This window comes from Megalops cyprinoides, chromosome 21 (assembly GCF_013368585.1).
Source record: "Megalops cyprinoides isolate fMegCyp1 chromosome 21, fMegCyp1.pri, whole genome shotgun sequence".
In the NCBI taxonomy this organism is placed as follows: Eukaryota; Metazoa; Chordata; class Actinopteri; order Elopiformes; family Megalopidae; genus Megalops; species Megalops cyprinoides.
Window position 1 is genome coordinate 1,030,001 of NC_050603.1, and position 27,500 is coordinate 1,057,500.

The 27,500-nt window shown below is 50.5% G+C and overlaps 2 protein-coding genes across 3 annotated transcripts in view; one reads left to right on the plus strand and one right to left on the minus strand.

The window, feature by feature from the left end:
- Positions 1-8,136, plus strand: part of LOC118768896 (inactive phospholipase C-like protein 2) — a 33,208-nt gene extending 25,072 nt beyond the window's left edge. Inside the window, exons 5-7 of the mRNA XM_036515864.1 lie at positions 4,133-4,208; positions 6,739-6,848; positions 7,897-8,136. Coding sequence (XP_036371757.1) covers positions 4,133-4,208; positions 6,739-6,848; positions 7,897-8,097 — 387 coding nt within the window. The 3' untranslated portion in view covers positions 8,098-8,136. The remainder of the gene's footprint in view (positions 1-4,132; positions 4,209-6,738; positions 6,849-7,896) is intronic.
- Positions 8,137-10,471: 2,335 nt separating this feature from the next.
- tbc1d5 (TBC1 domain family, member 5) overlaps positions 10,472-27,500 on the minus strand; it is a 41,402-nt gene continuing 24,373 nt past the window's right edge. Inside the window, exons 6-23 of one of the 2 annotated variants that reach the window (XM_036515779.1) lie at positions 26,640-26,729; positions 26,238-26,312; positions 26,017-26,084; positions 25,645-25,747; positions 24,314-24,402; positions 23,988-24,038; positions 23,713-23,782; positions 22,538-22,710; positions 20,230-20,372; positions 18,973-19,079; positions 17,443-17,528; positions 16,435-16,721; positions 14,715-14,777; positions 13,454-13,617; positions 12,988-13,087; positions 11,915-11,994; positions 11,659-11,835; positions 10,472-11,065 (exon numbers count right to left, since the gene is read on the minus strand). In XM_036515779.1, coding sequence (XP_036371672.1) covers positions 10,769-11,065; positions 11,659-11,835; positions 11,915-11,994; positions 12,988-13,087; positions 13,454-13,617; positions 14,715-14,777; positions 16,435-16,721; positions 17,443-17,528; positions 18,973-19,079; positions 20,230-20,372; positions 22,538-22,710; positions 23,713-23,782; positions 23,988-24,038; positions 24,314-24,402; positions 25,645-25,747; positions 26,017-26,084; positions 26,238-26,312; positions 26,640-26,729 — 2,223 coding nt within the window. In that variant the 3' untranslated portion in view covers positions 10,472-10,768. The remainder of the gene's footprint in view (positions 11,066-11,658; positions 11,836-11,914; positions 11,995-12,987; positions 13,088-13,453; positions 13,618-14,714; positions 14,778-16,434; positions 16,722-17,442; positions 17,529-18,972; positions 19,080-20,229; positions 20,373-22,537; positions 22,711-23,712; positions 23,783-23,987; positions 24,039-24,313; positions 24,403-25,644; positions 25,748-26,016; positions 26,085-26,237; positions 26,313-26,639; positions 26,730-27,500) is intronic. The other variant, XM_036515780.1, reaches the window with a different exon arrangement.

Below are 27,500 nucleotides of genomic sequence, written 5' to 3' on the forward strand. Positions count from 1 at the left end.
CTGTCATCACTCATTTTCTTGGTAAACCTTATCCATGCCAATTAACATGGCTTTTATTCTTACATTGTGGCTTAGCTTGTGGATTTTTACTGAAACAGGTAAAGGTAAGTGTCCTGCCCCTTCTGGGATTCAATCACATAGCCCTGTAGTTAGAAGTGAGGTTCCCTACCCACCACACCAGTGTCCTGGAGTTAGGGTTAGGAATGCTGAAATGTCTGAACATGAATGTGTTCAGTTGATTTGCATTGGGGTGGAGTTGTGGCCAGGTCTGTGCTTGAACACGCCTCCTTCAGCACGAGTGTGGTCATGACTGTTTAAAACAAACAACCCTGGCTGTGCTGTGCTTTCTCAGGAGTCTGTTTTACATATCGTACTGCGTTCATACACCACTGAAACCAAACATGCAGTGCTAACAGCTTCCTCACACTACTGCAGCCAAACACACGGTCTGCACACACCAATGTTTCTCTCTCAGACGTTCAGAAAGATTGCGTGTTCGGCGAGGGTCTGAGATGACAAAGGGATCCCTGTTTCCGGGAGACAGCATTAACCCGAGAGGATGCACACCATCAGCATGGCTTTGCATCTCATTTAGTTAACATATTCAGAGCATTTAGCCCTCCTGCCTGGGCGGTGAGCCTGTTTCCCCCGGGACAGACACCATGGGGAGACCCCACAGACCTCCCATTTGGAACGTCACACTCACAGATCTCCCACAAGGCTTTGTGGGGAAAACATAATCTCTCTCTCTCCAGATGTGTGGGTGCAGTCAAAGATGCTGGGGAATGAGATGTTAATATCTCGTTTTTCATCAATACTGAGAGGAAAGCCACTGGAAGGCATCAAATAAGAACCTGACTGCGTTTTAAAGCCATGATTGGCCAGGAGCGCTCAGAGTCATGGGGTACAGGGATCTGTACGTGGCATGATGTCTTTCTGAGCGAGATTGAAACCTCTCCCTTCTGGCAGAAAGGAAACAGGAAGTGCAGACTCGTGGACTGAATGCCGTTTTCTGCAGCAGCTCCGCCCTGGCTTCAGCCGTCCTTCCGCAGAGGACAGAGAAGCAGCGATGTCTAATGAGCGGGATCAATACAGCAGCTAATGCCGTGAGGCGGAGATGCTTCCTGTTCCAGGGGTCAGGCTGAGCCCGGGACGCTTGATTGGCTCTGTCCGTTTCGCTCGTGGGCACGTCACCGGGACAGAAACGAAACGGCTGTAGTCCCACTTCATCCGGACAGCTCGGCTCATTGGCAAAACACTGCCAGCATCCTGCGGGCTGACAGGGGAAATCTGTCACCTCTGTCTTACAGTAGGGGGCGCTAAACTGCATTGTTTGAGGGGTCGTTTCAAGCAGAGAGGATTGGGTCACTGCATGGCTGCTGGTTTCACCTCTTAAATGACCAAAATTGCTTTGAGGCAGCCTTTAAGAGCGAGGGTGGGCATTGTGGGTGGTTTGAGTGTACCCTCTGATGTCTATGGAACCAGAAAATAGCAATTGAAATATGGCCGTCATCTGCGCTATTAGTACAGGGCCTGTATTTTGGGAATGTTGCAGGAATCTCTTCCAGTTACTGACAGAATTTCAGCTGAAAGATTCACACACGGTCTGGGAAATGCAGGAAGGTCACAGATGTAACGCTTTCTCAACCTCCACTCAACGCTTTAATTACGCCACATGAGAGAGGCTTGGCAGGAGATTAGAGTGAGGGGGCGACAGCGTGTTTGCGCTTCCTCTCGGGGGGGGGGGGGGTGTAACAGCCTGCTGCGTTCAAACACTATGGGATTCCCAGAGCTGGAGAGTCAGGATCAGGCAGGCAGGAGAGCCGTGTGTGTGTGCGTGTGAGAGAGAATGTGTGTGTGTGTGTGTGTGTGTGTGCGTGTGTGCGTGTGTGCATGCGTGTGCGTGCGTGTGCGTGTGTGCATGCGTGTGCGTGCGTGTGCGTGCGAGAGAGAGTGTGCGTGCGTGTGTGTATGCATGTGAGAGAGTGTGCGTGTGAGTGTGTGTGTGTCTGTGTGGCGGGGTACGAGCCGCACACACTTGGGGTTGGCTCTGGCCTTTGGGGGGCTTCAGCACTGCTGGCAGAAAGTGCAGGTGTGAAAGCGGCATCCTTAAACACACCTTTACTCTCACGCTGGCACCAGAGAGGAGTCTGCGGCTGTGAGAGGAGCCAGATCGCCAGAGAACGATATCGAACAATAAAAGATCTGTCAGTTAGCTGATGGCTAAGAAGGGCGAACGACGTTGTTAATGGAAAAGGAAATATATTCACAGTAACAGGTGTTTGTAATTTCAGTTATAAAAAGTGCCCCAGTCATTTTAATCAACAGCTTGCAAGGTAAACAGAAAATAACAACAAACAGAAACAAATATAGCCTGCTTCCTAATATTTTCCCAGACTATCATTTTATATGCGCATAAGTTAGCCAACACGCATTGTGTTCTCCCAGGATGTATTAACCATATCAGCTTTAAAGCACATTAGGTTAAACAGTGTACCACAGCAACATATATTTACCTGTTTAATTAAATAAGCCTCACATTATTAAACAGAACCAAATCAGTTAAAGAGCGATGTCTGGACTGCCTCCAGATTATTTTGTGTCAAAGCACCTAGTTCTCTGCAGCTGGAAGAAGATCATTCAGTATCACCAAGCAGCGTTTAATGATGCTCTTTTAATCTCAACACTTATGAATAAAAAGTGTTTCTCCTGTTGACGTGTGCGCTGGTGACGGACCGTTGCATAATCGACAGATCTTATTATGAATAATGAACCAGACTGTTAAGCTGTAAAGAGACCCTTATGAACAGTGAGATGACTACACCATCCACAGAGCACTTAATTCTGCATGTTGGCCTGAGTAAAAAAAACCGAAAGGCTTTACAGCATGCGACACATCTTTGTGTGTATATACATATGTGATTGCGGTGTGCATGTCTAAGTGTGCATATGTGTTTACACTATGCATGTGATACGTATGCATGTGAGAGTTCATTTATCTGTACAGTGTGTGTGCATGTGTGTGTGTGTGAGCATGTATTGGTGTATTCAGTGTGCGTGCGTGCGTGCGTGGAGGGTCACGCTGTAGTGGAATTTCTGAAAGGCCAGCGAGGGGACTCAGCGCGCTGTGATTCTTCCCCATGGTAACGGTAAGTGACCTGGCGTTAGTGAAAGGCTGCGGTGAAAGGCGAGTGCATGGTGTGGAAGCATGCGCATTGACACAGCGTCGCAGTCACTGCGAGCCGCAGCTGCGTCCCGGGGCCGAATGCGCCCGCACACGCTCAGCGCACGCTGGCCAGTCCTGCTGCACACATCACAAGTGTGTCATGTGCACAGTGTCATCTCTCTGCGCACAACCGAGTCTTTGTGCGATGATCTGGATGCTGAAACTCCGCAACAGATCGGACACACACACACACACACACATATATATTGTAAAGCCATTACCCATAATTCCTGTAGTACACAGCAGATAGATATAGGTTCCATGTTTGCTTTTGGCCATCAAACACACAACCCTCTTGTGTCTGAAAACACCTTCTGTGTGTATTTGGCTGTGTGTTTGTGCAAGTGTGTGGGAGACAGGGTGTATGTAGTGTGTACGGTGTGTCTGCTAATCCCTACAGTAGCACAGGGGTGGCCCCCTGCAGGCAGGAGTGAGTATTACACACAGCTGCTGTGGGCATGGTGGGACGTCTCAGTCCCTGATTTTCTGCGCCGGGTGTCCGTCAGACCGAACCGCATTCAGCTCCTGAGTGACTCGCTGAGCGCAGTGCTCGTCTGACGTGCAGACTGAGACCTGTGGCCCGGTTCTGACCCGGCTGGGTCCGCTGCCCACAGTGACGATGAGCCCTCAGCAGTGAGCGAATGGGCTTGTGTGCTCTCGTCAGGCGGTATCAGCGGGACGCGACCTACACCCCACTGAGCGCCCACAGTGTGCGTCTGGCACCAGTGCACCTGCACCAGGGCATAAGGGGGAAAAACCTGAAAATGTGCACTCTCTGTGCTGTTGGAAAAGCTGGGGTTTGTGTATGGGGTAGCATTGTGTTTTTGTATTGTTATTTCCTGGGTGGAAAAGACAGACTGAATCAATGGTGTTAAATCAATGTGTTTCACTGTGTTCCTCCTGCAGGTCATCCAGACCAGCAGAACCCTGATGGAGAACGCCGACGCTGTCTACGAGAGGATACTGCACACACAGCGCGCAGGTGAGAGTGTACATACCTCCTGCACGGGGGACGCGTTTCCATGGCAACAAAGGGGCTGGAGGCTGTGGTGATGTTTTTTGTGGCTGGCTTCTGTTCGCTCCTTCCGGCAGGGTGGGGCGCAGTTTCACTGTGGCCATCTCTCACCACGGCAACATCAGGGTGTGCCGAACTGCACGCTCCTCACCACTTGCACACGCATTTGCCAGTCAAACAGCAGACCCTCAGCAGCAAACCTGACCATGCACAGAGCTCACATCACTGTGGTCTGATACGTGCTGCAGTCTGACTGAACAGAAGCGCAGTGAAGAAGCAGTTCGTTTTTCTTGTTTCCTGTGTGACAGCTGGGGGCGGGTGAAGCAGGGTTTTCATTCTAAGTACTGTGGGTGGAAGCCGGTTTGGATTTGAAGCCCTTTGGAAGGTAGAGCAGCATAAACTCCACCTGCAGGGGGCCCAGAACTCCCAGCGTGTTGCTGTACAGAGCTCTGCCTCTCAGGGCAGTCTGTGTGTCTGACGCTCTGTTTGTCTGACCCTCTGTGTTTAACCCTCTGTGTGTCTGACCCTCTGCGCTACTGACTCTCTCTGTGTGTCTGACCCTCTGTGTATCTGACTCTGTGTGTCTGACTCTCTCTGTGTCTCTGACACTCTGTGCATCTGACCCTCTGTGTCTGAGGAACCAGCACGTCTTCAGCTTACAGCATGGTTGCTTGGTTACCACGCCAGCACTCCCCTTCACCGTTTCTGCCCACTTTCAGCGAGAAACAGCAGAGCATTCAGACACTCCATGTTGCTAGGCAACCGCATCCGTGGTACAGCAGCGTGTGTGTGCGTGTGTGTGTGTGTGCGCACAGTGGTGTAGTCCCTGCTCGGGACTTCTGTGTTATTTAATGACTGTGAGAGAATGTGTCAGTCGTAGAGCCCATTCAGCCGTAAGAGAGACCCCCCCCCAACGCCCCCACAGGCAGCAGTGACCCAGAACAGATCCTGCTGTGCGCCCTCAGGTGGAAGTGCTTAGTGAGCAGAACCAGCATTTCCCCCGTAACATACAGACCCGGTCCAGCCGCACCAGAGCCAACAGAACCAGCATTTCCCCCGTAACATACAGGCCCGGTCCAGCCGCACCAGAGCCAACAGAACCAGCATTTCCCCCGTAACATACAGGCCCGGTCCAGCCGCACCAGAGCCAACAGAACCAGCATTTCCCCGGTAACATACAGGCCCGGTCCAGCCGCACCAGAGCCAACAGAACCAGCATTTCCCCCGTAACATACAGGCCCGGTCCAGCCGCACCAGAGCCAACAGAACCAGCATTTCCCCCGTAACATACAGGCCCGGTCCAGCCGCACCAGAGCCAACAGAACCAGCATTTCCCCCGTAACATACAGATCCGGTCCAGCCGCACCAGAGCCAACAGAACCAGCATTTCCCCCGTAACATACAGGCCCGGTACAGCCGCACCAGAGACAACAGAACCAGCATTTCCCCCGTAACATACAGACCCGGTCCAGCCGCACCAGAGCCAACAGAACCAGCATTTCCCCGGTAACATACAGGCCCAGTCGAACCGCACCAGAGCCAACAGAACCAGCATTTCCCCCGTAACATACAGACCCGGTCCAACCGCACCAGAGCCAACAGAACCAGCATTTCCCCCGTAACATACAGGCCCGGTCCAGCCGCACCAGAGACAACAGAACCAGCATTTCCCCCGTAACATACAGACCCGGTCCAGCTGCACCAGAGCCAACAGAACCAGCATTTCCCCCGTAACATACAGACCCGGTCCAGCTGCACCAGAGCCAACAGAACCAGCATTTCCCCCGTAACATACAGACCCGGTCCAGCTGAATCAGAGCCAGCAGAACCAGTATTTCCTGCGTAACATACAGACCCGGTCCAGCCGAATCAGAGCCAGCAGAACCAGTATTTCCTGCGTAACATACAGACCCGGTCCAGCCGAATCAGAGCCAACAGAACCAGCATTTCCCCCGTAACATACAGACCCGGTCCAGCTGAATCAGAGCCAGCAGAACCAGTATTTCCTGCGTAACATACTGACCCGGTCCAGCCCGAATCAGAGCGTTGCACACTGTGAGTGTGTATATGCAGCCTGACAGTGCAAAGAGAATGGAGTAGTTCATATATTTTAAGTGATTCAGTGCTTCTCCTCTGGGTCATTCCTCCCAGCCCTCCTTTTCTTCATCAAAGCGTATTAATTTCAGTTATGCATTATGTAATCACGTAACACCATGAGCATAGTCACACGCAGACTCCACACCCCATAATATTCCAGAGTGTCACGAGTGTGTGAAGCTGTTGCCGGGATACTACAGTGGGATGCAGGAGGCAGAAAAGTCTGTGTGAGTTACAGTTTCACACTCACAGCCATATACAGTGCTCTACTGCGAGGGCCTGAAGTCACACAGTATTATTATTACTGTTGATGGTAGGCAGGTGCTCTGGGCTCGCACCTGTGAGTGTAAAGCTGAAGACAGCGGTGTTCAGCGTGTGTTAATGCCTCTGCCCCCCCCAGCGATGGAGTTCCATGAAAACCTGCACAACCTGGCTGTGAAGGAAGGGCTAAAAGGTCGCAAGGTCACGAGAGCCGTGGAGAGCTTCACCTGGAACATCACCATCCTGAAGGTGAGCCCCCAAAACACCCCCCCCAGACTCCCGCCCCCCCGGTAAACGCCCCGGTACAGAGGCAGAGTGCTCCGCTGCCGCGGCCCTGACGGTTAATTAGGCTCATTTGAGCTGCTGAGGGGGACTGAAACAGCGCCGAGATTAGCAGCTGCTAACGTTAGCGGTCCATGAATCAGGCATAACTAAAGAGCGTGTGACAGATTAACTGTGGAGAGGTGAAACAGAGGTCACTGTTCAATTCCCAACCCGAACTCACCTAATCAATCCACCAGCCAATGACACGATCGACCTTGCTGCCCAGCCAATTAAATCCGCATATTCATGCGGTGCACGGCGGACACAGCCACGCCCCCGGGCGTGTTGCCATGGCGCTGGCATGCTGCTCGCAGAGGGAGCGGTAAGCAGCCTTTAGAGGCCGTCTCTCTATGAAGGTGACAGCAGCTCATGAATACCCATCATTCCCATCGCCATGGAAACGCAGACAGGCAGCACACCCCAGGTCTGCCTGCTTAGCGATACTTGCGTTCAATCCAGTGACACAGAGCTGTGATCACTGACACGCCCACGAGTTCAGCTCGTATCTCAGAACTGTAAACACACACATCCCTGTATACTGCAACTTTGGTAGCACACTGTACATAGCAACCAGGCATGCGATCACAGCTGTAAGTTTCAGAATGGAAGTTTATCAGAAATCTGAACTGAATTAGACGGTGCTCGAGCCTGTGGTGCAGTTTTACTGATCAGATTCTGTGGAGCGACCTTGTGTCTGAATCCGGACGAACGCTCCGCTCCTGTTCTCGCTTTCATGGCTGCTGTGAATGCCTGCCACACCTGTCTACACAGCTGCATGCTCTGAAAGAGTGAAGGGCAAATAACACAAAACTCCACTCGTTACTTTAATTTCCTGTTCTTCTGGCTCCACCTCCACGGCACACGGAGTCTGGAGGGATGTGTGCTGCCTGACACTCCCCCTGCTGCCCGGGCACATGTGGTCCTCAGTTGCTGTCCTCTGACCCCTGACCCCTGACCCCCTCCTTCCTCTCAGGGCCAGGCGGACCTGCTGAAGCATGCTAAGAATGAGGTGATGGAGAACCTGAAGCAGATACAACTAGCAGCTCTCACCAGCAACCTGTGCAAGGGCGGGGCAGGGGGCGTGGCCAGCGAGAGGACCAAGCCACGCCGAAGCCTGGAGGCCATTCCCGAGGGGGAGGGGGCAGAACAAGGACTGAGGGGCGGGGAGAACTGAGCCTGATCCCACAATCACACGATCACACACACACACACACACACACACACACACACACCCCAGCGCCTCCAAGACTCCTCAGTGACAGAGACTAACACAGACACAGTGACAGAGACTAACACAGACACAGAGACACAGGCACAGTGACAGAGACTAACACAGACACAGTGACACAGTGACAGAGACTAACACAGACAGAGACACAGGCACAGTGACAGAGACTAACACAGACACAGTGACAGAGACTAACACAGACACAGTGCCAAATGTGCAGAGTGTGACAGAGACGTTGTTGAGTCTGTGGGGAACAGTAAAGCACAAGGACAGGCTGGCTGAGTCCACGGGCAGAAGCAGCTGTGAATGTAAGAGAGTGTGTGAGTGAGGCAGGAGGAGCTGCACACACGCGCAGCTCGCTGGGCCCGGCTGCGCCCGACTGCGACCGGCTGCGACCGGCTGTGACCGGCTGCGACCGCGTGACGGGCATGCGCGCGCACCCGAGCATGTACATACGAGTGCCCTCCTCTTTCTGCTGTAAGTGCAATGTTTGTCCCTTCCTCCTCTCTGAATACGGTTCCTCTTTCAGAGGCGAGTGTGTGGGGGGGTCGATCACAGAGGTGTTCAGCAGGAAGGGTCACCTTTACCAGGCTGCCATGACCCCTACCTCCCTCTGACCCCTGACCTCCCCGACTCCTGCGAGCCTCTCCGTACAAACTGTGAAAATAAAAAAAAGAGTTTGGGGATGGCGCCCCCAACCCTGCCCCGCCCTCTGAGGTCGAGGAGCAGAAGGGTTTCTGATTCTGCCAAAACTGCAGCGCCTCTGGAAAAAATGTTTTTAAGTTTTTATTTAAAAAAAAAAAAAAGACTTTTGGAGTGTGTGAAAGTGAACCAGCGAGTGTGTCTCGCCGAGTGTGTGTGTGAGGGCGTGTGTGTTAACTTATTTCACAGCCATTCCAGGTGTCTGTTTATGGACACGGTTACAGGTGACACGTGTCTCATCACGGTCACCACCCAACTGTCCGTCAGACCAACAGGCTCCACTCACCTGCCGGTCACCTGGCCGTCATCTGGAGGTCACCTGGATGGTCAGATGCCATTTTCACACCATGACAGTGTTCCAGGTTCTGTCCCTCCCACAGAACCACTGCGACCCATATGCACAGGCAGTGCATACTAAGATGTGGTTAAATATGAAAGTATTAAATATGATGATACATGCCCATATGTGACATACAGTGATGGCACAGTGAGGCTTCATGAACCCCACGCTGGCAAGTGGACCAATCCAAAGCCTTTGCTCCAAACACATTGGTTAAGTCAGCACTGTAGAGCTCCACCCACTCTGACATTCATAAAGCCTTACTGTTCCTTCTCTGGTAACATGTATTGACAATAAGAATAATTATTTCCACTTTCATATGCAATTTAATGCATATATTGTAGAATGTATTGTGATTTTACAATATGGCACATTTTGAGAGAAATTTCTTCTATTTTTATGTCATTTTAATATACCGTTCTGTATGGTTTTGGCAGGGGTACTGTCCCACGCTATGTCCCACCTGTGTTTGACAGTTTATGCAGATGAAAGATGCTCCATTTTATAAACACAGTTAGGGTTAGGGCTGCTCTCTGCTGCCAGCTGGGCTCTCACAGAACCCCAGGAAACTGTTTACACTTTTCTGTCCCATTCCAACCTACAGTAAACGAATAAACCTGTTCTATCATTTACACACGGCCCTCCGCGTACCTGTCAGCAGTGTTTTTAAGATGTTTTTATAACTGGACTAATTTTTACTTGTATTTGTGTACAGCAAAAATACATTTAACATATCCCAAACAACATATTCCTATGGGGACGACAAAACCACAACTTCCTTTTGCCATTTAAGAATACTCTAAAGACAGTGAAGTACATGAGCCGCCTGTAACTGCCATTGAGGTGTACGTACCAATACTTAGCTCCCCCTAGTGTACAGTAGGACTCAGTACGTTTTTGAACAACACTTAAAATTACACCAAAATGCAGTCTCAGAGTGAATAATGCTTTAAACACCAAGATGATAGGCTTATCCTTTGGACAAAGGCAGGGGAATGAGAAGGTTTGCATATAGTTAGTTATGTTTTTATTCTACAGAGGGATTCTCTACGTGCAACGCTATACAAGGTTACCACCGGAACCAACTGGAGAAAAAAAAAAAAACGGTAAGACGGTAAATGAAATGGTTGGTAAAAAATATGAATGTTCACAGATCATCATTTAAAAAGAAAACTAGTATTCTTTCATAATTTAATCATTTTTGCTGTGAAATTGAGAGCAATGAGTTAAAATCTCTAAAAAAAAAAAAAAAAAAAAAAAAAGTACTAATAAAGAGAAGAACTGCAGAGATTAGTGATAATGAAGGCTCTTCCAGGCACTCATGGACAGGCAGTGTGGGCGGGGAGGGGCGGGGCACTGGGGATGAGGGCGGGTCTGAGGCAGGGTCTCCCATAAGCCACACCCCCACCTTGCAGGCAGGTAAAGAGCGTCTCCATGCACGCGGGGGGCAGCAGGTGGGAGGGGCACATTGGAGAATGGGGCGGGAGTCTGGGCTCAAGTTCAGTAAAAGTGTGCAAAGATACAGCTGTGGATCTGCTTTTCACCAGCAGGGGGCAGCGGCCCCCAGCAGAGGGCTCACAGGTCCATGGGGTTCACAATGGTGAAGTCAGAGTCCTTGCTGTTGGTGCTGTCATCGTCTGGGCTGGACCCCAGGGCACTGGAGGACCCTGACGCCGTGCCTGTCAGGGGGTCCTGGAAGCCCCCCGCCTCCTGCTCCCCCCGGGACCCCCCCTGGCCTGCTCGGGGAGTGCGGGCGGGCTTGGCCCCCCTGGATGGCTCCGCAGTCTTCCTCTCCTCTGTTTCAGGCGGGGTATCTTCATCCTGTGAGATCAGGATGTAGTCATCCCAGTGCTGGCCCCCCAACTGCACCCCCTAGGGGAGACAAGCAGTTCAGTTAGTGAGAAGGTGGTCCAGTGGTGGTCAGGCGGTCAGGGTTACCTGCAACTCAGGTGGCTGGGGTGGTCAGGGTTACCTGCTGGTCTGGTGGTCAGGGTTACCTGCAGCTCAGGTGGTCGGGGTGGTCAGGGTTACCTGTTGGTCAGGTGGTCGGGGTGGTCAGGGGTACCTGTTAGTCAGGTAGTCGGGGCGGTCAGGGTTACCTGCAGCTCAGGTGGTCGGGGTGGTCAGGGTTACCTGCTGGTCAGGTGGTCAGGGCGGTCAGGTTTACCTGCAGCTCAGGTGGTCGGGGCGGTCAGGGTTACCTGCAGCTCAGGTGGTCGGGGTGGTCAGGGGTACCTGTTGGTCAGGTGGTCGGGGTGGTCAGGGGTACCTGTTGGTCAGGTGGTCGGGGTGGTCAGGGGTACCTGTTGGTCAGGTAGTCGGGGCGGTCAGGGTTACCTGCAGCTCAGGTGGTCGGGGTGGTCAGGGTTACCTGCTGGTCAGGTGGTCAGGGCGGTCAGGTTTACCTGCAGCTCAGGTGGTCGGGGCGGTCAGGGTTACCTGGTGGTCGGGGTGGTCAGGGTTACCTGCTGCTCAGGTAGTGGCTGTGGCTGGTCTCCCTCGGCGTCCCCGTGGCCGTTGCGGTCTCCCCCCTGCTGTGCGGTGGAGCAGTAGTGGTCGTCAGCGATGGTGATCTCCTCGTTCTCCTCAGCCTCCAGCTGGCTCTGGTTGAAGCGCAGTGACCCCTTCAGGATGTCCTTAATCTATGGAGGAGAACATTACTGCATGGAATCCAGTGGAATCCAGCTCAGTGGCTCCTGTTTGAGTCTAGCTCACAGTTACCTGTTTGAGTCCTGCCAGAGACACCAGCACCTCATCCTCCTTGGCCAGATTCTCCTGCAGGATCACGTCCTGGATTTTACCTGCAGAGAAAGGAAAGGAGAGAACCTTTACACCACCTGAGATGGAACCAGAGACAACGAGTTAAAGGCCAGCCAGTGGGAGCCGTGACCGCAGTGGGCCTCAGACTCCCATCAGAGACTCCATTCCACTTCTCTCAACTCCACTCCATTCTTTTGAGTTCCATTCACTCGCCGGTCGACTGAAACAGGGGATGTGTTTGTTCTCTCAGGTGTTTCAGGAAGAGTCCTCAAGACATTGATGTCATTAGTTAATCAACTATTAATAAACAATTAATAAATCTCTTAATGAACAATTAAGAAATAAAAAACAAATACATGGGGTGTACAAATTGAAAATCCTTAGAGAGACTTCCTGACATGAAATCCACATTATAAAACTCGTGGTTGCCAGGCTGTCTCAGGCTGGTATTGTCAGCGAGCGTCAGCGTTTCTGGAGTTTGCCGGCGCCACCGAGCCTCGCTCTCGTGGCTAATGAAAAGAGGAAAGGCGGTTAATTGCCCTTAACGAGGTTAAAGAGGCGGGCTCTAACGAGCGGCTGCTGAGGGATTTCTTCATCGCGGGTTCAGACACTCACTAATGAGCGCAATTCTAATCTAATTGCCCGTCAGCTGTCTGTCTCACTGTTGCCGTGGTAACGGGCAGTGGGGTTTAACGCTGGTACGAATGAGTGGGAGGTGGTATGTTCTAACACGGCCTGTTTAACCATCGGCTCAGAGCTGATCAGGCCCGGAACCTGCGGCTTTCCTTTCTGCCAGCGGTTAAAAATGCAGAATGTAGTTAAACTCAATATTGTATCATCAGCAGAACTCTCTCTCCAAAGTGTTGTTCCTGACTAAGACCCTGGCTTCAGCCTCGCCAGCGTATCACTGGACATGCAAAGACCACCTGACTGATTGAAATGTTAATCTCACCGATGTGCACGTTGGGTTGATTGAAATGTTGTTAATCTCACCGATGTGCACGTTGGGTTGATTGAAATGTTGTTAATCTCACCGATGTGCACGTTCATCATCTTGGCGCAGTACTTGCACATGGCCTCCAGGTCATTCAGCTGCCCCTGGAGGAAGGACACCTGGGCCTCCAGCTCCTCCTCCTGCAACACACACACACACTGGCCTCAACTGATATCACCACTCTGTGCCAGCGCTCAGCTGAGTGGGCTGTGAACCTCCTGGGAAGGAGGGAGAGAGGAACGGGTAAAAGGAGAGACTGTAGAGGAAGTAGGGAGGGAGAGAGAGAGAGAGGGAGAGAGAAAAAGAGAGGGAGAGAGAGAGGGAGAGAGAGAGGGAGGGAGAGAGAGAAACGGAGAGAGAGGGAGAGAGAGAAAAAGAAAGAGAGAGAGGGAGAGAGAAAAAGTGGGAGAGAGAAAGAGAAAGAGAGAGAGAAAAAGAGAGAGAAAAAGGGGAGAGAGAAAAAGAGGGAGAGAAAAAGAAAGAGAGAGAGAGAGAGGCAGGCTCACCGCCTCCTTCTTGCTCATACTCTTGCTGTGGGAGCGAGAGCGGGTGATGTTGAAGAAGGAGTCCTTCTTGGTGGCGGAGAGCGGGGGGGACGCGGTGGCGTAGTCACGCGACCCGGGCAGACTCTCGATGCTCGGAGACGAGCTGACCGTCCTGGAGCTGGGGCCTGCGGATGGGGACACAGCCTACCTGTCAACAGGTGCGTTCACTCCACACATCCACGATGCAACCTTCAGGAATGGCAGCAGACCGCATCCACACGCTCACACATGCTGCTCTCACTCACTAACATGCTGTTCGCGCACACTATAACGTGCTGCTCCTATTTGCTAACACGCTGCTCTCGTTCATTAACACACTGCTTTTATTCACCAACATGCCACTCTCATTCACTACGGTGCTGCTCTGATTCTCTAACATGCTGCTCTGATTCACTAACATGCTGCTCACAGCACAACCAATACAGGTGTTAGCACAGAAAGAGATGTCCGCATTGCTAACATTACTCACTGGCTTGGCAGGAACCCCTGCATTGTTACATAGCTTATAGTTTACAGAGAGTGAACTTATACAGCAGGACATTTACAGACAGGCTTCAGCAGAAGGCACTGAACACGGGGTCCAACAGCAACACTACCTCTAATGCTCCCTTGCAGTCCTGCCCATTAAAGAGTGAAGAAGGCGTAGCTGAGAGAGACAAAGCCACATGCACCACGGAGCAGAGCTAGCATCCAGCACGGGTTCAAATCCCTAAAGTTTCCATTTTAAACCATTCATCATACTGCTGTGCATCTCTACACTGGGCTTTTGCTTAGTTTTACTGATTATACATCAACTACTTTCCATGTTCCTGTAAGAACAGCGTTTTTACAGAATGAGAGATGTCCTACCAGCTTATGCAGAACACAGCAATACAAACACAGCATTCCACACAACCCGTCTGATTAAATGAGCCCTAATGAGCCACCGAGGGGCTCTGTAGGAGCCCAAAACTCTGCAATAAAATACATTTTTGATTTATTCACAAAAATACTGCTGAAATGTAAAGAAAGTCGTTATCCTCTTTGTCAGATATGTGTTTGTATCATGAAGGCACAGTACTCTGTCGCCCCCTGGTGGCCTGGTGGCAGTACCGCATGCGTGTGGGACAGCGAAATGAGGCGATTTCAGGCTGCTGCGCACACTGTCAAACACAAGCACTAATGCACACACAAACACACGGGCACGTGGTGGTGCTGATGCGGTTGCTATGGCAGTCGTTACCTTGGGCATCAGTACGAATCTGGGCGGGGACAGAGACCTGAGTGCCTCCGTCTGCAGCTCCATCTGACAGACAGGAGAGCGGTGAGGCCAGTCACACACTGCGTGTGCTCTGTGTGTGTGTGTGTGTGTGTGTGTGTGTGTGTGTGTGTGTGAATGCGTGAGTGTGTGTGTGTGTGTGTGTGTGTGTGTGTGTGTGTGTGTGTGTGTGTGTGTGTGTGTGTGTGTGTGTGTGTGTGTGTGAGTGAGAGAGAGTGTGTGTGTGTGTGTGTGTGTGTGTGTGTGTGTGTGTGTGTGTGTGTGTGTGTGTGTGTGTGTGAATGCGTGAGTGTGCGTGTGCGTGTGTGTGAATGCGTGAGTGCCTGAGTGTGTGTGTGTGTGTGTGTGTGTGAGAGTGTGTGTGTGTGAGAGAGTGTGTGTGTGTGTGAATGCGTGAGTGTGCGTGTGTGTGAATGTGTGAGTGTGCGTGTGTGTGAATGCGTGAGTGTGTGTGTGTGTGAATGCTTGAGTGCCTGAGTGTGTGTGTGTGAGTACCTGAGTGTGTGTGTGTGTGTGTGTGTACATGTGGATGTATATGTACTGTATATGTGAGCGTACAGGTGCGGATTTATATGCATAGTGTAGGTACGTGTATATGTGAGCGTACAGGTGTGGATTTATATGCATAGTGTAGGTACGTGTATATGTGAGCGTACAGGTGTGGATTTATATGCATAGTGTAGGTACGTGTATATGTGAGCGTACAGGTGTGGATTTATATGCATAGTGTAGGTACGTGTATATGTGAGCGTACAGGTGTGGATTTATATGCATAGTGTAGGTATATGTGAGCGTACAGGTGTGGATTTATATGCATAGTGTAGGTATATGTGAGCGTACAGGTGTGGATTTATATGCATAGTGTAGGTACGTGTATATGTGAGCGTACAGGTGTGGATTTATATGCATAGTGTAGGTATATGTGAGCGTACAGGTGTGGATTTATATGCATAGTGTAGGTATATGTGAGCGTACAGGTGTGGATTTATATGCATAGTGTAGGTACGTGTATATGTGAGCGTACAGGTGTGGATTTATATGCATAGTGTAGGTACGTGTATATGTGAGCGTACAGGTGTGGATTTATATGCATAGTGTAGGTACGTGTATATGTGAGCGTACAGGTGTGGATTTATATGCATAGTGTAGGTATATGTGAGCGTACAGGTGTGGATTTATATGCATAGTGTAGGTATATGTGAGCGTACAGGTGTGGATTTATATGCATAGTGTAGGTACGTGTATATGTGAGCGTACAGGTGTGGATTTATATGCATAGTGTAGGTATATGTGAGCGTACAGGTGTGGATTTATATGCATAGTGTAGGTACGTGTATATGTGAGCGTACAGGTGTGGATTTATATGCATAGTGTAGGTATATGTGAGCGTACAGGTGTGGATTTATATGCATAGTGTAGGTACGTGTATATGTGAGCGTACAGGTGTGGATTTATATGCATAGTGTAGATATATGTGAGCGTACAGGTGTGGATTTATATGCATAGTGTAGGTACGTGTATATGTGAGCGTACAGGTGTGGATTTATATGCATAGTGTAGGTATATGTGAGCGTACAGGTGTGGATTTATATGCATAGTGTAGGTATATGTGAGCGTACAGGTGTGGATTTATATGCATAGTGTAGGTACGTGTATATGTGAGCGTACAGGTGTGTGAGCTCACCTTTGCTCAGGTGCACGGGCATGCTCTCGGACTTCAGCAGTCTGTGCTGCTGCATCTGCGTCTGCGCGCTGGCCTGTGAGTGGGCGGGGCCGGGGGCGGGGCCGGGGGCGGGCATGGGCACGGGCGCGGTGCGCGTCACCGGGGGCGGGGCAGACACCACCTCGCTGTTGATGGGCGAGATGCTGCTGGAGGGGGCAGAGATGGCCGGGGCGATCAGCTTCCGCCCGAAATTCAGCAAACTGCTGGAAACCTTATTAATGTTGAGAGGGGCGGTCCTGGCAGTCGCTCTGAGGGGGGAGGGGGCAGAGAGAGAAAAATAAAGATGAAATAGAAAAAATAAAAATGAGAGAGGCATAATGACAAGGGAGATCCCTTAATACCCAAATCCAGGAGAGCATGTAGGGGTTAAGGCCCACTCTGGGGAGAGTTTCGGGGAGAGTGTGGTGGTTAAGGCTCCTCTCTGGGGAGAGTTTCGGGGAGAGTGCAGGGGTTAAGGCTCCTCTCTGGGGAGAGTTTCGGGGAGAGTGCGGGGATTAAGGCTCCTCTCTGGGGAGAGTTTCGGGGAGAGTGTGGTGGTTAAGGCTCCTCTCTGGGGAGAGTTTCGGGGAGAGTGCAGGGGTTAAGGCTCCTCTCTGGGGAGAGTTTCGGGGAGAGTGCGGGGATTAAGGCTCCTCTCTGGGGAGAGTTTCGGGGAGAGTGTGGTGGTTAAGGCTCCTCTCTGGGGAGAGTTTCGGGGAGAGTGCAGGGGTTAAGGCTCCTCTCTGGGGAGAGTTTCGGGGAGAGTGCGGGGATTAAGGCTCCTCTCTGGGGAGAGTTTCGGGGAGAGTGTGGTGGTTAAGGCTCCTCTCTGGGGAGAGTTTCGGGGAGAGTGCAGGGGTTAAGGCTCCTCTCTGGGGAAAGTTTCGGGGAGAGTGCGGGGGTTAAGGCTTCTCTCTGGGGAGAGTGCAGGGGTTAAGGCTCCTCTCTGGGGAAAGTTTCGGGGAGAGTGCGGGGGTCAGGGCATCTCACCGTGTTTTGTTCATCAGGTCAGCGCCGCGGGTCTTGTAATAATCCAGGTTCTGCTGGAACTGGTAGTTTACGGGTCTCGGGTTGTTCTGAGAAGAGTAGGGGAAGCAGGGAGCATTAACACCACTCAGAGTTTAATGCTCAACATGTTAAAGACGAGTGCTTTTCACCCCTCAAGGAACACACACTTTGTTCTTCTGGTTCAGGTTCCAGCTAATAAAAGCACCATTGAATCCTAATTGCCCCAAAACATCACACACCCTTCTCTCTTCAGCCCGGGCAATACATCTAAAGCTCCCTCTTTCCCAGAAATAACACAACCACATGCTCACATAAACAAATTAAGATCGACCTGTGAGAGACTGTCATTGTGTGTGTGAGTGTGAGTGTGTGTGTGTGTGAGTCTGTGTGTGTGTGTGTGTGTGAGTCTGTGTGTGTGTGAGTCTGTGTGTGTGTGCGTGTGTGTGTGTGCATGTGTGTGTGTGTGCATGTGTGTGTGTGTGTGTGTGTGAGTCTGTGTGTGTGTAAGTGTGTTGGGGGATATCTGCAGAGGGCTTCAGCTTCACTGAATCGAGATGCTGGTTCACTTTCTGAGAACAGGCAAGCCGTTGCCCTGTTTACAGCAGATAAATACAGATGCTCTGAAGTACAGTGAAGCCTGATTCAGCAGTGAAAAATTTTAACTCACAGAAGAGGCACACAAACACTTCCCCCTTAAGGGAGCACTATGAGAGGGAGGAGAAGGTTAAACTCTCTGTGCCTTGGCTCTTTCCCAGGGGCTGATGGGATATCTGCAGGGAGGCCATTAATGGTCAGTGAAGGGGGGAGTGAGGGGGCGGGGCACAGCAGTGAGCACGCTAACAGCACCCTTCTTAACGAGCTGCAAACATAGAGATTAACCCCACGACACATCAGGCTAATATCAGACAAACACAGAGATTAACCCCACGACACATCAAGCTAATATCAGACAAACAGAGATTAACCCCACGACACATCAGGCTAATATCAGACAAACAGAGATTAACCCCACGACACATCAGGCTAATATCAGCCAAACACAGAGATTAACCCCACGACACATCAGGCTAATATCAGACAAACAGAGATTAACCCCACGACACATCAGGCTAATATCAGACAAACAGAGATTAACCCCACGACACATCAGGCTAATATCAGACAAACAGAGAGATTAACCCAACAAAGAATCAGGCTAATATCAGGCAAATGTAGAATTTAACCCAACAAAGAATCAGGCTAATATCAGCCGAACCTAGAGATTTATCTCCCTAAGAGCTAATATCTGTCTCTGTGCACTAAGGTATGAACACACTTACCTATGAAGAGTGCGCTCACACACACACACAGGCAAAGCGCATGCACATTTACATAAATGCATAGAGCTAGAAACAGACTCAGAGGAGCAGAGTTTTGATGGATATTACCATTGGTGGACAGGGTTTTAAAAAGAGTAGTGGGGTGTATTGGGGTGTTACCTTGGGGGAGAGGGTGGGGCTCAGAGCAGTTTACCTTGGGATCCCTCAGGAACAGAGCTTTGTGGAGGAGGGCGTGGATGTCTCCAATTGGTGGATAGTGCATCAACAGCCCCAGGCAGGTCTGAAAGTTGCTGGCGATCACTGTAATGCAGATCAAGGGAAAAGCAATCAATCAGAGACACACAGACGCAGGAGCGAACCATAAGTCAGAGACATGCATCATTTTTAGAGACTTACACATCATTTTCAGTTCACTATTCACTGAAATTAATGGAAAAATAAAGAATAAGAATGAAAGAATGTGAAAGATGCTTAAATGGGTATTATCCCTCATTTTGACAGATAGAATAGAAATATAATTACAGCATATACAGCAACACTAGAAACATTCTTAACTTTAACTTAACAACCCGCCTTCAATAGCGTGTGCGTACATACAGACAGTGAACCAATAAATACTAAAATTTATTAAGGTAATTAAATAACTGAATAAAGAAGGTACATTTCACACTGACACGAAGGGGTGTTTCTTTAGTTTCTTTAGTTCCTTATGCATGGGATAGCTGACTGGGATTCACAGGAAGCAGGGACCCCTGTTGATGATGTTCAGCATCAGGCCTGACACTTTAGCACATGCATTCTACACCACAGGCAGAGTGACAGGCCCGTGCTGAACTAATGGCCCGTTCTCATCATTAAACTTCTCTCCACACCACTGTGAACTTCACCAGCAAGAAAACGTTTCCACATCTGGCCAGTAGGTGGCACACTTCTCACACTGTATCAGTACTGAAACTTTGTTTCAGGAAACATAAATTCAGTAGTTCCTCAGTTCAGTTAGCAGGGTCACGCGAGCTCTTACACTTCAGTTTCCCTTTATTAAAGCCAGTGTTTTGGCTCCAATCCTTTGGCAGAGGATCGCTTGCGTGGATAATTTTTATCATCTTTGATAGGGGTAAACCAGAGAGCAACAGAACTGCCTTTTTATTGAGAGTGAACCAGCTTGTCTGCCCCTCTGAACAGTGGGGGAGTGTTTGAATCAGGAAGTGACCTCAGCAGCCTGGACACAGGAAGGTCAACAACAGGGCAGCGTTCTACACCAGGAGTAAAGCATTCAGCACACGCAAGGTGCTTACTTCCTCCAAAAGCGTTTGATTAACATAAGCGACACTCTGTCTGCTGAGGACTCGGACTGCTTTCAATGGGAGGGCCAGGTGGAGGGACAGAGTGTTTGATTGGCAGGTGGAGGGAGGGGCTGTTTGATTGGCAGGTGGAGGGGGCGGAGACTCACAGGCGTCTCTGATATAAAGCAGCATGGCGACGAACACGTAGTCCACCAGGTCCAGGGTGATGCTGTCGGCGAACAGGGCGTCCCACACCACCAGCAGGTCCTGCAGGGGGAACTCTCTCCCAAACAGCAGCCGCACCCACCGGCTGCAAGCAGACAGAGGGACAGGTGAGCGGCAGAGTCAGGGGGACAGAGTCAGGGGGACAGAGTCAGGGGGACAGAGCCAGGGGGACAGGTGAGCGGCAGAGTCAGGGGGACAGGTGAGTGGCAGAGTCAGGGGGACAGAGCCAGGGGGACAGGTGAGCCGCAGAGTCAGGGGGACAGAGTCAGGGGGACAGGTGAATGGCAGAGTCAGGACGACAGAGTCAGGGGGACAGGTGAGTGGCAGAGTCAGGGGGACAGAGCCAGGGGGACAGGTGAGCCGCAGAGTCAGGGGGACAGAGTCAGGGGGACAGGTGAGTGGCAGAGTCAGGACGACAGAGTCAGGGGGACAGGTGAACCGCAGAGTCAGGGGGACAGAGCCAGGGGGACAGGTGAGCGGCAGAGCCAGGGGGACAGAGTCAGGGGGACAGAGCCAGGGGGACAGAGTCAGGGGGACAGGGTCAGGGGGACAGGGGAGCTCACCTATAGAACAGAACAAACTGCAAGTCCACAGACAGGACAAAACCATGTGGGGAAAAATACAGACACACACTCACAGAGAGAAGAGAAGGCAGAGAACCGCAGGAGAGAGGGGAGGTGTGAGAGGGAAGAGAGTGGACTGAGGAGGCAGTGCTTCTTTGGGGTGTGTAACAGTTCAGCTGGCAGCAGCAGAAACAGCTCTAACTCTAAGCACCTCTATCACCACAATGTCTGCCACCGAACCCTGACCCTCTCCGGAGTGACGCTCACACAGGCCACAGAGAGACACTACGGCTCTGTACCCCCTCACGCTTCTCTCACGGTAACGCTCAGAGGGGGAATCCCGCAGAAGCAGCCGTGATTACAGCCCTCTGGAATTACAGTCATTTAGCCAATACTGCGCACTTATGCAGGATTAAAAGATAAAGGCTTATAAAAACATGCAGATAATTATAAAGCAGAAGAGGGCCATTCCTGGGCTGTTATTGTGTTTGTGCTCTGAGCACTGAAACAGGCCATTCCCACAGCTGATCTGAGTTAGAGCTGACGCGCCTCGGTGGAGACTGCCCCCCCCGAACCCCCCCACTGCATCTGATTCACTGCAGATACTCGGAAAAAGCCCCCTTTTAAAGGTCAAACCCAGATCGGGAAAATAAGCAAACTCGTACAAAAACAGTATTTACGGAGTATTAATTTTAAGAATAAAAAGTTAAAATGTATGTTACTCCAACATTATTTGCTTCAAAATAGCAGCTTTGTGACCTGAGGCTGCTGAGTGTGACGTACACTGGTGTTGGTGTGAGGGGGTTTGTCTGAGAAGGCTCTGCACCAGCTCTGAAGGCTGTACTTTAACAGTTGTATCTCACATGTTTATTTACCATTTATGATCCACACTATATTTTCCAGTAACAGAAAAAGACTTAAAACAATACATTTCAAATAATTATTGATCGATTACTGATTGATTGACTTTCACTTCAGGCCTCCTTGTGTAATTCGCAGGTTAACACCAACTCTGTCATCAAGCTTTACCACCGCCAGCCCTGTCAGAAGAGGCCTAACCGGTTTTAAAAGACTAATGAATAAAATACTGCATTTATTGAATAAAATAACGCCTGTATTTTAAAAGCCTAGGCTTTTCTGAGTTAAAGCCTTCATAAATGACAAAACATTTTGTAACTTTTGCTAAGTTTCATAACGCCCCACTACTATTAATATTACTAACCAAGTTTGCTGGCTGCCAAGTTGGCTAGCTCCTAGCAGCATGTAACTACACTATTCTGACTCAATGCCGACTTGCTGAAGCTGACTTGGATGCTGGAGAATCAGGACAGTTTGAATACATCCCTACTACCTAAGCATATTACTGTACTTAGCGAACACAGCCTTGCTGATGTCACAGTGAGAGGGGCGGAGCAGAGAGTGTTGCTGATGTCACAGTGAGAGGGGCGGAGCAGAGAGCGTTGCTGATGTCACAGTGAGAGGGGCGGAGCAGAGAGCGTTGCTGATGTCACAGTGAGAGGGGCGGAGCAGAGAGCGTTGCTGATGTCACAGTGAGAGGGGCGGAGCAGAGAGCATTGCTGATGTCACAGTGAGAGGGGCGGAGCAGAGAGCGTTGCTGATGTCACAGTGAGAGGGGCGGAGCAGAGAGCGTTGCTGATGTCACCGTCGGAAGGGCAGAGTTACTCACATGCCGTAGATCTGTGGGGCGATCTCCAGCCGGTTCAGATGCATGTACAGCTCGATGTCGTGCTTCTTCACCAGCTGGTCCTGGATGCGGTTGACTTTGGTCACTATGGCGACAGAAGGGCCGGCGTCCTGCGGTCGAGCGAAGGGGATGCTCGTCAGCATTTCCTCTTTCCCCTGCGGAGAGCGGGAAAAAACACCTGCTGACACACCGCCTCCCAGGCAACCCCAAGGCACAGGCATGGAACGGGCACCACAAAAACAGCGGCCGGCCGAGTCTGCCGGACCTTTTCCTCATTTCTGTGATGTGGTGTGTAAGTGTACAACATGAAGTACATACACTAACTCTCCCTTCCCGCAACGGCATAATGTATCAGCAGATACACTCATATGGCCGGGCTTACACCGCTTACATGGTGCATTTATACAGCTGGACACAGTTACACTTATCTCCCTTCCTCGAGCGTAAAGTGCGATCATTTGCATTGCGGTGTTATCTCAGTGCTTTGTGGCAGCGTGTCGGTGGAGTAGCTTTCCGCTCAGCTACACCAGGCTCAGTGGAAGCAGAGTCTCAGTAATAATCCCTCATTAGTGACTGTGGAGGGAGCGAGCTCACAACCTCTGACCAACACCTCCACAGGGTTTAATCATTTAAATAACTTCAGGAAAATTAATTTAGTCATGAAGGAGTCTACCTGGCTGTTGTATGTATCCTACTTAAGATAACGAATCTGTGTTGACAGAAAAGATCGTGCATTAAAGGGAGGGCACTTTGCTTTGTCCAGAGAACAAATGCTGATCTAATATAGAGTCTGGAAAAAACATATAACCGATGAAAAGGGAGTATTCCTACAGATTAATAATTATAATCCAGAATCAACAGCTCTTTGTTACAGAACAAACACATTTAGCACTCTGCTGATTATCAGTGCAGACTGAACCAAAAAACAAAACTCAGGGAAAGTGCTTGGTTGGATGCCCAAGGCCTTCACAAATCAGCCTAGTAGCATCTCATTGCTATGTGCTTGGGATGGCCAACCAAACATATTCCCTGGGTTTCACCCTGACATGCGCGTGGATTCCTTGAAAGAACATGCACTTTTCCGCAACCCCTTCCTGGAATGCTCAGCCATGTGTCAGTGAATATTGTTGTGTGCAGAGATCAAAGCAGCGCCCCACCTTTCGAACCTCACGCTCGAAGCTGGAGAACCAGGGTTCCGCTGTCTCCATGAGCTGGGAGAACATGGCACTGTGTAGGGGAACAGAGAACCGGTGGGTTACAGAGTGGAACCCTTCCGAATACCCGGGGAGAGAGAGAGAGAGGGAAAGAGAGAATGACAGAAAGGGAGGGAAACACAGGGAGAAGACGAAAGTGGACGGACAGAGGTACTGAGAGAAACTTGTGTTGTGATTCTTCTGTGACGTCTGGTGGAACTTTGCTTTCATTAACTTACTAAGCGTCGTGTTCGTGGAAGTTTGGGTTCAGGAGAGACTTCATCTCCTCACTGTAAAATGAACACAGCATACATAATAATTAAAAATACAACTACGTAACCATGTCCTTTAGCATCTACAATTAATTACACAGAAATATAGCATTTTGTTATGAATACCATACTTGACTTTTTGTAATGTGTTTCCTTCCTCAACCCACAGGGAGAAAATACTTCTACAACATCGTATTTTGAGATTTTCCAGTTTTCTGCTTGGGTGAGAGTTGGGCAGAGATGGGGAGTGGTTGTGAGAGCGGTTGTGGGAGGGGCCGGTGGGAGGGGCTGACCTGGGGCCGGCGGTCTCGCTGGCGTGCTGGAAGGCCTGATGGTCGCAGTGCAGGATGAAGACAATGGGAGCCAGCAACTCGTGCATGCCCTGCACCGCAGAGAGACCCCGGGTCACACATCAGTTAAAGCACAGGGCACTGTGTAGCTCCCCTCCTCTCAGAGCTACTCTCCTCCTCCTCTTTCTCCTTAGCTCTCCCTCTGTGCCTCCTCCAATCTGCACCTACAGCGCATACATGACCTACAGCATCAGGGAGCCCTTCCTCCTGATCATACGCTACCTCAGAGTAAACTCATCTCCGGCTTCATCTGCATTCTGCACAGGTGCTGAGGGACTCTGACTCCTCCAGGTGAGCCTGCTGGCAGCTCAGCTGGGTGAGAACTGTGCTGTATATGCTGCGTGTGTGTGTGTGTGTGGGGCTGCGTGTGTGTGTGTGTGTGTGTGCGTGTGTGTGTGTGGGGCTGCGTGTGTGTGTGTGGGGCTGCGTGTGTGTGTGTGTGTGTGTGTGGGGCTGCGCGTGTGTGTGTGGGGCTGCGTGTGCGTGTGTGTGTGTGTGTGGGGCTGCGTGTGTGTGTATGTGTGTGCGTGCGTGTATGTGTGTGCGTGTGTGTGTGTGTGGGGCTGCGTGTGCGTGTGTGTATGTGTGTGCGTGCGTATGTGTGTGCATGCGAGTGTGTTTGCATGTGTGCAGAGGAGGCAAATCAACACCAGAGGTAACCAAGATGAAACACTTGTTTAGACTTTCAAATGTTCAGACCCCCGAGGCTGTACCAGTGAAGCCTCTACGCCGCTCTGTCACGCCTGTGATGTCACTCCTTTACAACGGACACCGTCTGTTTTTAACGCTCTCGTCTTGCACACCTGCTTCAACAAACAAACGCTGGTCGCCGGGGTAACCCGGAGAGGCAGGCTGTCCCTGCTCAACCGACGGAGCGAAGCAGCACAGATCACCTGCAGCGTGGTCCGCACGCGCTGTCCGTCATCGCCATGACAGCGCGTGCTTTCTGATCATTAACAGCACAGCGAGGTGTCGGAGCCTGTTTACACTAACGCTCATTAACATCGACAGGTACAGTCAATACCGATAGCACCGAACAGGACCGTGTCAGCACCTGCTGAACAACAGCTGCTCATTTTCAGGGGCTAGCAGAACAGGGTCAGTACCTGCTCATTTTCAGGGGCTAGCAGAACAGGGTCAGTACCTGCTCATTTTCAGGGGCTAGCAGAACAGGGTCAGTACCTGCTCATTTTCAGGGGCTAGGAGAACAGGATCAGTTTCAGGGGCTAGGAGAACAGGATCAGTTTCAGGGGCTAGGAGAACAGGATCAGTACCTGTTTGTAGAGCAGCTGCTCGTTCTCGCGGGCGTAGCAGAACAGGATGTCCGTCAGCATGTCCCTCACAGACTCCTGCTGGAAGTACTGCATCTCCGGGAACCTGTGGGGGCGGGGAAAAGCAGACACGTCCTGTCAATCACACACCAGCTCTGTCTGTCTGCTACAGACAGTAAATTCACACACACTGTGGGTCACAAGCTGGATATCATAATAAAAATAATAACAGTGATACTAAAATCAGCAACAGTAGCAGACACACCCCACAGGCCTGAACCCATCCCTACAGATCTCTCCTCTCTTCTGTATTTATGTTTTCAGGTCTCTCCTATGGTGAGCCGAGCCCACGTTTGGCACCAACGTTTCACTTACGTTCTCAGGACGTCCTGCTTGATCATCCCTCTGAGCTCTTTGTCCTGGAAGAATTTATTCCACAGACTCTGAAAAGCAGAGAGGTGAACAGGCATCAGTGCACTGGAGGAAGTCAAACTCTGCCACAACACTGAGCTGGGAGCATGAAACAAGCTCAACGTTCAGATCTCAGCTCAGTGTTACGAAGTGTACAGGGAGGGGCAGTGAGCGGAGGCCCTTACCCCCTCATCCTGAGACAGAGGGTTGTTCACCACCAGGTCCTGGTGTCCTGCAGCTTTTCGGGGGTTGGTTATGTGCTGTCAGAGATAAAGGGACGTCTATCATGTCAGGGCCACCACAAATGCAATACACTGGTCATTTGGTGGAAATCACAGGAAGAGTTGTTTGGCAATGGTAGGAAAAGGAAGGAAGTGGTCGAACCAAGAGATTTTGCAAGAGAAGGAGACCAAGGAGGTATCCCTGAGGGACTCCTCCTTCGAGGCTGCGAGAGGTTGAGTCATGCCATGTGACCTGGTACACTTGAGATAAGCGAACCCTAAACACGACATTTAGCTGGAATTGGAGCTGAAGTGCGCTGGCGGAGGAATGGACCGAACCCGGCTCTACCTGCCCCGCTCACTCACCGTCTCTTTGATCTGCTCATACTCGGCTCTCAGCTCCTTCGTCTTATTGATCCACAGGCTTTTATCCTCTGGCAGGACCTCCAGGTACAGCTGCAAAAAATCCATATAAAACCAACATATACAGGCAACTCCCAGAAAACGTGCCCAGTCAGTGTGTATACATAAGTCTCTCTTACGGAATGTAAAATATTTAGCCCCCTCCCCCCCAACCATCCCATATTATTCTCAGCTGTATCAGGGAAAAACATCGTTCAGACATTAAGTTGTTAAGTTCTCTAGCACCTCAAACATTATATTTCTCTCTCTGTTCATTGTTTGCGTAACGCTAAACTCTTTCATTTAGCAAAAATCCTCAAATTAACTTTAATTGTTCAGTACTGCATTTCTCCCTAATTGCCTGTGCTTAATTGTCTCTGTGTTGCATAATTGCACCGGATTTTATTCCACGATTACACTGTACATTCTATGAGTTTTCCATGACTGCCATTTTAAGTTCTGGATGAGTACATCTATGAAGTAAATAAACAGCAGAACAAACAAATATCAATAAGAACAATAATCCACGAGCTGGGGTTCTTTTTTCCCTTTATTCATAAACCAAGGGGGCTGAAGTTCAAATGTGACAGACGTTCCTGAAATCTTTTCTTTGTCTCGATGAGGGGTTACCTACACACGGGACCTGATTCAGGCTGTCAGATCGTCACGCGAAGGAAAAAAAATAATCATATCCATTACAAAATGGATACAGGGACCAGTGAAACACCTCATCGCTTGGTGTTGTGAAATACAGAGGATGCTATGACAGCAGAGCCAAATATGATGGTGCTGTTGAGCAAGGAGTGTTCGGGTTAGCCCCGTCAC